General features: G+C 44.3%; 1 protein-coding gene across 1 annotated transcript in view; it reads left to right on the plus strand.

Annotated features, from left to right (window-relative positions):
• The window catches only part of gtf2ird1 (GTF2I repeat domain containing 1), a 176,767-nt gene that overhangs the window by 115,505 nt on the left and 48,831 nt on the right, over positions 1-12,431 (plus strand). Inside the window, exons 17-20 of the mRNA XM_048612388.1 lie at positions 2,130-2,183; positions 4,229-4,294; positions 4,777-4,960; positions 5,509-5,564. Coding sequence (XP_048468345.1) covers positions 2,130-2,183; positions 4,229-4,294; positions 4,777-4,960; positions 5,509-5,564 — 360 coding nt within the window. The remainder of the gene's footprint in view (positions 1-2,129; positions 2,184-4,228; positions 4,295-4,776; positions 4,961-5,508; positions 5,565-12,431) is intronic.

Raw genomic sequence — 12,431 nt, forward strand, 5'->3', positions numbered from 1 at the left:
GAAGAAGGGTCTAGGCTCGAAACGTCAGCCTTCCTGCTCCTCTGATGCTGCTTGGCCTGCTGTGTTCATCCAGCTCTACATCTTGTTATCTCAGATTCTCCAGCATCTGCAGTTCCTACTCTTACTTTTATATCCTACTTTTCCCAACCACCAACTATGTCACAGTGCCTTATAGCCAATGAAGTACATTTTTATTTTAAAGTGTAGCACAGCAAACCTCCTCAATGAAGCACTGAAGCTGAAAGGTCTACACAGTCTGTGATGAGATGATGATTAAGGGTTAAATATTGACCAAGACCTCAGAATAATGTATTCAGATCTCTTGCATCTTTTATATGAACCAAGGGCTCAGTTTGACATCTCCTTTGAAAGACAGCAGCTCCAACATTGCAGCACTCTCCCAATACTGCACTAGAGTGTCAGTTTTGATTTTTGTACTTCAACCCTCGAGCAGGACTTAAACTCTCAAACTGTTGATTGAAAACGTACATTTTTGCTGCCAATTCAGCCACAGCTGACTATGCAGAATTCTTTAAAATAAAGATTATATTTCTACTCTACCAGTCCCAACTCCTTCCCAATAGTTGAGCTGCTTTGTTGGTGGATGAATCTGGCAGATGTGCCTTTTGGAAGCAGTTCCAGGCTGGCATGGGCAGCCTGATTGGTTTGAGATCTACTCCTCACCACTGCCAAGCTGTTCCAGCACCTTTTATGTGCTGTGGACTTGAGTCTCATAGATGATTATAGAACATAAGGAGGCCATTCGGCCCACTGTGTCAATGCCAGTCAACAAAGTCTGACTACATTAATTCTATTTTTCAGCTTTTGGTCCATTGCCCTGGACATTATGGTAATATAAGTGACTTTTGATTATTGCTTAAAATGCTACAAGAGTTTTTGACTCAACCACTCTTGCAGCCAGTGTGTTCCAGACTCCAACCATCTTCTTGGGGAGAAAGTGTTTTTCCTCCACTCTCCTCCTAGCACCTGCCTCCTCCCCAGAACCCTCTACTAATGGAAAGGTACCTTCCTCTTCATCCTATTCCTATTCTACCCCTCATAATCTTATATGCCTCTATCAAGTCCCTGCTCAACCTTCACTCCTGCCTATCCAATCTATCCTCATAGCTCAACTCCTCCAACCCCATCAGCATCCCGATAAAGCTCCCCTCTCATGCAATCACGTCCTTTCTGTCATGTAGTGACCAGAACTGCACTCGATACTCCAGTTGTGGCCTAACAGCGTTTTACAAAGTTCCAGCATAACCTCCCTGCACTTTGTATTCTATGCGTCAACTAATAAAGTTGCATATTCTTTATGCCGCCTTAAACAAGTTATCTACCTGCCCTGATAAGTGATCTGTGAATATACACACCAAGGTCTTTTTGATCTTCAGTATTTTCCAAGGTTCTACCTTCATCGTGAAATTCCTTGTTAGCTCTCCCCAAACGCATTAGAGTCATAGATGTTTACAGCATGGAAATAGGCCCTTGGCCCAACTTGCCCATGCTGCCCAGTTTTCACAATTAAACTAGTCACATTTACCTGTGTTTGGTCCATATCCCCCCATACCTGTCCCATCCGTGTACTTGTCCAAATGTTTCTTAAATGGCAAAATTGTATTCGCTTCTACCACAATCTCTGGCAGCCCATTCCAGATACTCACCACCCTCTGTGTGGGGGAAAAAAGTTGCCCCTCTGGACCCTTTTGTATCTCTCCCCTCTCACCTTAAACCTATGCCCTCTAGTTTTAGACTCCCCTACCCTGGGGAAAAGATGTCAGCTGTCTACCTTATGTATATGTCTCATGATTTTTTAAACCTCTGTGAGGTCACCCCTCAGTCTCCTAAGCTCCAGGGGGAAAAGTCCCAGCCTATCCAATCTCTCCTTATAACTCAAAGCTTCCAATACAGGTAGCATCCTGGTGAACCTTTTCTGCCTTGCACATTTCCAGGTTTAATTCTGTTCGCCACTGTTCTGCTCAGCTCAACAGTCTTGTTGATGTCTTCCTGCAGTTTACAGCTATTCTCTTCATGGTTTACCAGCCTGTCAATTTTCATGTCATCTGTGAAAGATTGTTGATCATAACTAACTGCAACATTGATGTGTTCCCCTTTGCTGACCTCAGATGCTGCACAGGACAATGTTTCTAATCATGAAGATCCACACGTGCTGGTGAAAGGTCAGTAATTTGTGACTGTTACTGCCATTGGGGCTGATAAGATGCTGCTGGGAGAAAGTCCGCGGAAGAATGATCTTGCCATTATGATATCAGAAGGTTAGCACAGAGAGCGCCCCAAAACTGAAAGGGGGAGAAGAACCCCTTGAAAGAAAGAAGAATTTATCATTCTGTAATGAATGCCTCTCGTGGTTTCAAGATGTCCCAATCACAAAGCAGCTAATCTGTAACCACAGCAAGATCCCATAAATAGCACAGAGAGAATGAACAGTTCATCTGTTTTTAGTGATGTTGGTTGAGAGAAATATTCAGTGATAATAGGAAGCATTCTCCCTTCTTCTGCTGCGAGGTGTTTATGTCCACACAAGAGGGGAGACAGAATGATATGCTTCTCTGTAATGGTGACATTCACCGATAGTGCAGCAGTCCCTCGGTTCTTTTATATTAACGTATAAGTTCCAGTCTGCAGTTGGGCTTGAACACACTGACTCTGATGTGAGTGTTACCAGTTGGCTGAGACTATTACCTTAGGTTTTGTATTATCTGTTTAAAGATACTGGGAGATGTGACTGAGTAGTTGGTGAAAGGTGATGTGTAGGGGTGTGAAAGGGTTAATGCTGAGGAGTGCCATTAGCTCCACCTGTTATGATGATGTGGTTTTGAGGACAGTACTGTCTTGAAAGAGTGGGATCTATCATCAGGTCTTCCTCTTAGTCTCTGTAACCAAGTCCATCATTTCTGTAACCTGTAATGATTTGCTGCAGTGCAATAAGCTATACCTCGTTAACTACAAGAGACTTCTCTCGTTAGACCAGTCAGTGGCTGCCCTCTACCACACTAGACCAAGCATGCCCTGTCCTCTTCCTCCGTCTGAAGAGGACGGTGGCAGCGAACAGCATTGTGAGATAACACAGCCACACAAGAAGAGGGTCAGACAGCACCCAGCTGGAGAAGGGGTAGCAAAGCAGAATGGTACCTGGTGCATGGTATTGTGCACGGCATGTGTTGAAGATGACACCGAGGCAAACAGAAAGGTGAAACAACTTAGCAGGAATGTAATGTGGAAGGATGTGAGTTTATGCACTTTGGCAAAAAGATTGGAGGAACTGAATATTATTTAAATGGAGAAAGATTGCGGAAAGTTACAGCATAAATCATAAAAAGCTCCATCAAATTCAACAGGTAATACGGAAGGCCATGGAATGTTGGCCTTTATTTCAAAGGGAATGAGTAAAAATAGGGAAGGTTTGCTAAACAAAAACAGAAATTGCTGGAAAAGCTCAGCAGGTCTGGCAGCATCTGTAAAGAAAAAGATCAGAGTTAACGTTTCGGGTCCGGTGACCCTTCTTCCTGACTGGTTTGCTAAAACTATCCAAGGCAATGGCTGGAATACTGTGAACAGTTTTAGTTCCCTTCTCTAAAGAAAGGAGCCAGTTCAGAGAAGGTTCACTGTGTTGAGTCGGAGTTTTTCTTATGAGAAGATGTTGAGTCAGTTAAGCTAATACTCATTAGAGTTCAGAAGAATGTGACACCTTCTTGAAACTGTAAGATTCTTAGGGGACTTGACAGGATAGATATAGCAAGGTTGGTTCCCGTTCTGCGGGAGTCCAAGACCAGGTGACATAATCTCAAAATAAGGGGCTTCCCATTTAAGAAGAGATGAGGAATGGTTGTCATAGGGTATTGAATCTGTGGAATTCTTTATTGCAGAGGGCTGTTGAGTCTTGGTCATTAAGGGTATTCAAGGCTGAGGTAGATTTTTAGTCAGTGAGGGAATCAAGGGTTATGGGGAAAAAGCAGGAAAGTGGAGTTGAGGATTATCAGAACAGCTATGGAATGGCGGAGAAGACTTGATGGGCTGATTGGCCTATTTCTGCTCCTGCAGCTTATGATCATCTTGTCCAACTGGCACTAAAGTTCCTTGATGCCACACTCTGTTCTCACTCAAAAAAGGATTAATAATAGTCAAAGACATTTTTCCATCTTGCTTTCTGATTTATGTACCAGCTCTTATATGACTTCTTTTCTTACACTGTACTTTCCTTCAGAAGAATGGAATGAAAAGATTACAGAACTGAGGAAGCAGGTTGAGATCCTTTTCGACAGAAAGTATGGTGAGTTAGAAGGCATTGTTAATATTGTATATCACTCATCAGATAGAACTACACTTAGAGGCTTGAGGCCTTCGTTATTAAACTGGGCTTTGGAGTGACTGCACTGTTGGAGTCTTCTTCTCCCCGCAATAAGATGTTAATCTTTTGCACTTCTGACTGCAAGACTGAGGAAGATGGGTGGGTGGTGGTAGTGAATGTCCGATGTCCCACAAATGGAATATCCTGGTACAATGATGGATCAGTTCTGAACACATCCAGCCTGCTTGAAGCAGGAGGAGTGGCCAGAGAAGTGAGGGCACTGAGCCTACTCCGAGACCCCGTCTTATGACTTCACAAAGCAGAGCGAGAATTCTAGCACTGAAGTGAAACCACTGGAGAGCATTCCAGCTGTAACCCTCTCCCCAGTGTAAGATTCAACACACTCACAGTCTCCTGGATTCATTCAGCCTTCAAAGGTGTTACCACTGCCATTTCTGTTTCAGGTGAAGCGATGGGACTTTCCAATCCAGTGAAGATCCCTTATTTGAAATTCCAGTCCCATCCTGAGGAATTACTTGTGGAAGGTTTGCCAGAGGGTATCCCATTCAGGAGACCCAATTGCTTTGGAATTTCGAAGCTCCAGAAGATTTTAGAAGCGAGCGAGGGCATTCAGTTTATCATCAAAAAGTAAGAATTATCAGAAACATGGTGAATGAGTAACTGCTTGATGATGCTCGAGCAAGTCCTGAGATAGCAAGAATGCTCCCACCCCAACACCTTCTTTAGGACAGTGCACATGCGAAACAAAACATCAATTCTCGCCACTTCAAGAACTTCTCATCCCCTCCCTCATCCCTGGCGTGATGCACCCATTCTACTATACCAGCAGCTACTTTCAAAGAGAAAATCTATATTTTTGTTGGTATAGTTTGAGAACTGTTCTCCAAATTTCTGCTTGTGGGCAAATGAACACCAGTCCTATTTGGGATCGAGGATTCTGAACGGAACGATTAAACAACAACTGTCCACAGCAATGGCATCTTTCCCATCAGGGAAACACCCTACCAACAGTGGGAAGTTGGTTCAGCATGTTGTAATTTTAAAATTAGTTTCCTCATTCCAGGCCTTTTGTGGAGATTTTTCTTCCCTTTGATGCTTTGCTTTGAAAAGAACTGGATGCTTTTTACTTGATGCAAGTTAAGTTCATCATTAATATGCTAAAATTATGCTTGCAGGCCACAACTTCTACTTGAAGGACAAGATTCATGCAAGGAGAAAAAGAATACAGCAGGTAAGAAAGTAGACTGCACCAGACCAAGTGTAGCAAAGCATCAGACCCAGTTCTGGCAGTTGGAGAATTTGAGTTTAGACTTTTAAAATAAATTCCTAGAAATCAAAATGTAATATCAGTAAAAGTGAACACAAAGATACGGCAATTGTAAATAGCCAACAGATTCATTCATCCTTCCTTGGGGAGAGAAACCTGATTCCTTCCTCTGTCTGAATGACCCAATCATGACTCCAGTCACAGAAGAACAGCGCTGGCTCCTAACCTCCCTCATGAGTAGACAAATTCCGTTTGATCCAACTCTAGGAAACTAGGAAGGACAATAAATGAAGGCCTTATCAGAAATGCCCCCATTCTGAGAAACGTGTTCTTGAGAAATAACGGCTCTAAATCCAACTGGTGCTTTATATGTTTAAAACGCTTCTAATTTTTACTTTCCTTGACTCCAATGGTTGAGGTTGAAAGGTGGTGCCAGTGATCCACTCCCAGTTCCTGGTAGTGTCTTGCTCTGCTGCTTGGGCCTATCTTAGGCAGCCAACAATGAATCCTTCCCTGCCTTTCCTCACATGTGAAAGGATCTCCACCATCGAGGATTTAGATCATGAATGAGCTAAGAGGGTGATAAGGGATGGATCTGCAGTTGCTATGGACAACAGTGTCAGGCTGTAAATAACAGTGAGCTCTGAAGGAATATCCCAGTACGAAATTAGCCCCATGTGTGATTGGTTGGTCAGGCCTGCATTATTCCTTTCAAATGTAAATGATCAGGTTTCACTGTGTACTACCATCTTTTTGTTTGTTTTCTAATTTGTTCTCCCTTGCAGTCTCTGGCAAAAGACTCAAATCCAATCAGAGACGAGTACTGTGCTCCTTAATGAGCAGGAAGATGAGATTTCTGTGTTTGTATTTTACACTGAACAGTAACAAATGTGTAAAATTTTAAGTCTTTTAATCCTGGAGTGGAAAACTGCAGCAATGTTTCAGATCAGAATACCTGATTGAAAGACAGAAGTCAGAAATGTAGTGAGATACTAATTCTGATTTTTCTTTTAAGAAGTTACAAAGAGATTGATAAACTCAATCATATCCATAACTATATCTATATGGCACACTCCATTTAAGTCCTTGCAACACTTGCTATATTCACTTTCACCACTGGATGGTAGTGTGGCCTCCAAAATCAACCTGAAAAAGTAACAACATGTGTAGAGATAACACGGTGTGGAGCTGGAGGAACGCAGCAGGCCAGGCAGTATCAGAGGAGCAGGAAAGCTGTTTTACTGAAGAGACAAGCCCCAATGTTTTCCTTTGCATATTATTTGATAGTAAGCTACAAAGGAAGATTAATTGACCAAAAGCTGGCACAGAGTGGTAGCTTTTAAGGAGCGACTTAAAGCAGGCGAGAGGCAAAGCGGCTTATATGGAGAATTCCCAGCTTAGGACCTTGACAGCTGTCGATACGGTCACCAGTGATGGAGTGAATCAGGTTATGAAAGAGGCCAGAGTTGGAAGGCAGTACAGAAATAGAGGGGGCTTGCAAACAAGCAATTGGATTTTAATATTGAGGCATTGCCAAGCTGGGAATCGAATATAAGTTAGCTGTTGGGGGCAAGGTGGGGTGATCGGTAATGGGTAAGCAAGACTCAGTGTAAGTTGGGAAGTAGGCAGTGGAGTTTGTTAAGTGATTGGGTTTATGGATGTTCAGAGTTTGACCAGGAGAATATCTGAGTAGTGAAGGATGAGGGTTTTTGCATCGAGTGAGCTAAGGCATGGGTGGAGTCAGGTGGTGCAACATAGGAGGGACTAGGCAGTCTTGGTGATGGGGAACTCTGGGTGTTGGAAACTGCTTTCAGAGTCAGATATGGCACCAAGGTAGTGAACAGTCTGGCTGAGCCTCTGGGAATTGTCTGGGAGAGGAAGGGAGGCAGTTGTTCTGTTATAGGATGAACTGTCACCACTGCTTGTCATGATGAAAGATGGTAGATTTGCTGGCACAGCCTTCCTCCTTGTTAGGGATCTTCAGGGCCTGGTTGGTCCAGTGTGGACAAGGTAAACCATTTGTTAGTCTACTGAGAAGATGCTCTCATCTTAGACAATACGTAGGTTATTGCATGAAAGCACCAGATACAAGTTACATTGGTCTGATTGCACTGAGACTATGAGGGAGACATCTGAGAGCGAAAACAGGTCCCACGCCCTTGTCGATATGATATCATCATCTGGGCGGTGTTTAATGTGTTCCTTAGCATTAGCTCTTTCAAACATTCAGACCCTTTACAACAGATAGTGAGTGGGGCTTGCGGAGTAGACTGTGGCTTCAATCTTCCTAATATTTTTAATCTGGGAAGGTTGCTGCTCATTCACTTCTGGATATACAGTCAGATGAAATGGCGATAATGAAGGAGGTGAGGGAAGTGACAATCTCATGGAGCTAAGAGTTATCAGTATATGTGGGACCACTATTTTCTGAATATGTTGCTGAAACACCACGCAGATTGGAAATGAGTGTGGATTGAAGTATTTGGGGAGGGGAAGTGATTAATAGTATCTGCTAAGAAAGGGGAAGTGTTTGTTGGGAATAGGATTGATGGATCAGGAGGTGGGGTCCTATGGATATTACAGAGCCTGTGGAAAGTACAGTACAGCACTTTGGGATATCCTGAGGTTGTGAGAGGCACTTTTTAAATGCAAGGCTTTCTTTTCTAGTGGGAAATTGGAGGGAGATTTAGGAAATATGCAAGTTCAAGGCTAGGTCAGAACCTCATGACGTTTGGGCCAGTGGGAGAGACAGCTGATCAGCTGGTCTCAACCTTCATGACAAACAGATCCCTGAGCTCCCTGAACATGGGGGTGGAGGATGCAGCAGAGTGGCATTTTCGAAAGACTCTTTGTCATGGAGAACAGAAACCTGGGGTAGTTTTTACATTCCAGGGTGATTCTGGAATAGTGAGTGCTTTTGGCAGTAGAAAGCAGGACCTCAAGCTCTCCCTCCAGACCTGGCAGTGCTTATGCAGTTAAACTAGTTATTTGCATATTAGAGAACAGAATATAAGCATTACCACCTCAGGACAATCACCCTGCTGGAAAAAAAATCACACCAGGCTTATTGAAGAGGGACTGCAGCCTCAGGTGGCACTGGAAAGTGGGAAGGTCTCCAGGTACTGACCCCAGCATTGGGTTAGGGTCTTGAACGAGTAGAGTACCTGAGAGAGGGGCGAGCTTGAACTGAGAGAGACAATAACAGGAGACAGCTGCCTGGAGGATAAAGTGAAAGCACTAAACAGGGAAAGATAAAAAGTGATGGGCGCAAGTTCACATCGTCAGCCAAAGTTCACACAGGGAACCTGGAATTCTGTAATGGAAGATGAAAGTGGATATACCCTGGCAGGCTGACAGCACCTCCTTCCAATGGCATTACTTTGCTATCGTATGATCACCAGAAAATCTCCCTGTACAATGACTGCTCATGCTTCTGTTCTTTTGAATGGGTTGGACACATCAACTGGAAAAGGGAAAGTCACGTAGTCCTTATCAGAGAGAGATGAAAGGTGGTGACTTTGACCTGAGGGTCACCACGCCTCGGGCAAGGGGCAACGTTGAGAAGGCAGGACCTTCATGCTAACCTCAGCTAGTGCAGGCATTGGAACCATGCTGTTGGTATCAAACACCAGCCGTCCACTCAACTGAACTAACCAAGGATGAAGGATTGATTTGAATGAGGTTGTGAATACACAATCAGACCCTGGAGTCAGTGACGTTGTGAATTCTGACAGTTTATATTTTCCTGTGTCATGTGATTAAGCCTAAGCTATGGGTCAAGCAGAAGAAGTGTGCAAATAATCCTGGAGTCATCAGCTTGGAACCTTTTTTGATTTGTTTGTAAAGTGTGTTTCAAAAGTAATTGGAACACGTGAACGAAATGTCACTGTGCATCTCCACCTGCCTCGGCTCTCAAAGTCAGATTCTTCTTCATTCTTTCTCTGGATAATGGGCATAGCTGATGAGGCTAGCACTTGTGCCTTTCCATAGTTACCCTGGAACTGAGCATCTTGTTCAACCACTTCAGAGGGAAGATAAGAGTCACCACGTTGCTGTGGGGCTGGAGTCATGTGTAGACCAGACTGGGTAAAGGTGGCAGATTTCCTTCCCTGAAGGGCATTAATGAACCTGATGGGTTTAACAGCAATTGATGGCTGACAATGCTACACCACTGTTGTGAGATGTCACAGTCACGATATTATGTACAGCACAAGAACAAGGAGATTTGCTCCAACGTGACAACAGGCCAACACTCAATACGTGGGGGGTGGCAGCCAGATCCACCACTGAAATCCTGAAATCTCCCTGGAACATCGACCCATTGAGGTGATCAATTACAGGAAAGTCACCACCACCCCCCCCACTTAGGATGAAACAAAATCATAGAAAGAAAGCCTATAGTATGGAAGCAGGCCATTCGGCCCATTGAGTTCACACCGACACCCCCTCGTCTCCAAGAGTTTCCACCCAGACCCACACTCCTATCGTAACCCAGCATTCCCCATGGCTAATCCACCTAGCCTGCACATCCCTGGACACTATGGTCAATTTAGCACGGCCAATCCACCCTATCCTGCACATCTTTGGACTGTGGGAGGAAACCGGAGCAAACCCACACAGACAGCCGTCTGAGGGTGGATTCAAACTTGGTCCCTGATGCTGTGAGGCAGCTGTGCTAACCACTGAGCCACCGTGCCACCCCAAATGGTGAGGAACCTTCTCCAACCACGGGCTGGTTATCAGGAGCCGGGGAGAAAGGGGACGGGCGAGGTGCGGCTACAAAATGGGAGAGAGGAGCTATATGAGAGGCTATAAAGGAGCTGCGCAGGGAGGTGTGTTTGTAAAATGAGAGGTGTGGGTCTGAAAGAGGGAGGAAGATGACTTTGACGAATACTTACCTAACTGGGAGCAGGAAAATGGTAACAAATTCTTGGCAAATTCATGTGCAATTTCTAGATTGATGCTGCAGGAATTCGGGTGATAGTCTGAAGGGGAAAATGTGGTGAATGCATTTCCACTGAAGACATTGTCAATTCTGCTTCTGTGAGAGTCCAATCCAAATACCAACACAAACACAGATCGAATTAAGTGAGTGTGACTAAAAAGGGAGTCCCTGAAATCTAAGCAATAGTTCCTGAAAAACAAAAGGGAGCCCTGAAGAAACATCAAGAGGAGTTATCTTTTGTGTGCTGGATTTATTTTGAGCCTGTCCACCATGTTCTTGTGTTGATTCAAACAAGGTGATATGTTTGCTTTCAGCAGAGCTCTTCAGTTCCTCTTCAGTTTTGTAGTATGCTCTTAGACAAATTTTGGCACTTTGGGGATCCACTGATATATAATAACCGGAGCATTCCTTAGAAACAGCATGCACCCACGCAGTGCTCCCAAACTGCTTCGCAGATCAAGGGACATAAAGCAGGACGGAAGGGATTGAAGTGAATGGGGAGGCAGACTTAAAAGAGAGTTGAGGACAAAAGCCTTTTGAACTTATAGAAAGAAGAGAAAAAATTGAGGAAGTATTAAAATATGCTCAGAAAGAGGCTACAGTTAGTTTTATTATGTCTACTGTCTTAAACCTAATGTGCAGGAATGCTTTGAAATCCACAGGAACACCTTATCTCCAGACTAACTAGTTTGACCGAAGAACTCCTTTGTTACCATCCTGAATGCAGTGACTCACCCAGCTTCGACTCCTCTTATCCTGGCAGGAGTCCTTGCACAAGTATCCTTTAATTTCAGATATGATGAAATCCATTTCCAGCCCTCTGTGAGAATATAACCTTCAGGGTGCTACATTCGACAGTTTCAAAAATGTTAGATGCATTCGGTTTTATCCAGTGACAGGGAGGGAACTTAATGCAAGGTTTTCAATAAGTCATTCAGGACAGTTTCAGAATTACTGAAGAGGAGTTCAAAGAATCATAGAATCCCTACATTGTGGAAGCAGGCCATTTGACCCATTAAGTCCATACTCACTCTCCAAAGAATGCCCCACCCAGACCCAACCCTGTCCCTGTAACTCTGCATTTCCCAAGGCTAATCCACCTAGCCTGCACGTCCCTGGACATTATGGACAATTTAGCATGGCCAAATCACTTAACCTGCACATCTTTGGACTGTGGGAGGAAACCAGAGCACCCGGAGGAAACCCACGCAGACATGTGGAGAATGTGCAAACTCTACACAGACAGTTGCCTGAGGGTGGAATCGAACCCAGTTCTCTGGTGCTGTGAGGCAGCAGCGCTAGCCACTGAGCCACCATCCTGCCCCAGGAATGGTGGTAGGACGCAGCTATTTGCCGAAACAGAGAGAGAGACAGAAGATGACACCACATTAGGAGTGCTATAGGCAGCTGAACACAGATTCTGTGGAGGAGACTCGGTGAGGAGATTCAGTTGAATGGCTCTGTGCTGTTAGAACTTAGGAAGATGTTCTCAGAATTAGTCTGCAGCTAAGTGTTGGAATCAGCTGTGAATAAGACCTGGGAAGCTGAGTAAGTGGAAAGGTCACTGGCTTTCTTTTGGAGGAAGCTGTCGGAGGTTCAGAGCTCGCAAGTTAAGAGCAGGTGAGAGAGATGGCATTGAAAAGCTTACCACTAGTATCTACTTGATGCAAGATTGGAGCTCTGCAGAAACCTAGGGACAACCCTGGCTTGATGAAGCTAGCTGTCAGTGAAGAGCTGGGGTTATGCTCCTGAATGAGGACTGGAGTATAGTTTTGGAGTCTAAAGGAATGCAAACCCTGGAAGCAAGCATGAAGGAGGACCAGAGGAGGAGCAGTCATTGATGTAGTCCATGACAGAGCGGATATTTACAATGAAATTTGATGATT

The sequence above is a fragment of the Rhincodon typus genome, chromosome 26, assembly GCF_021869965.1.
Source record: "Rhincodon typus isolate 14 chromosome 26, sRhiTyp1.1, whole genome shotgun sequence".
Lineage (NCBI taxonomy): Eukaryota > Metazoa > Chordata > Chondrichthyes > Orectolobiformes > Rhincodontidae > Rhincodon > Rhincodon typus.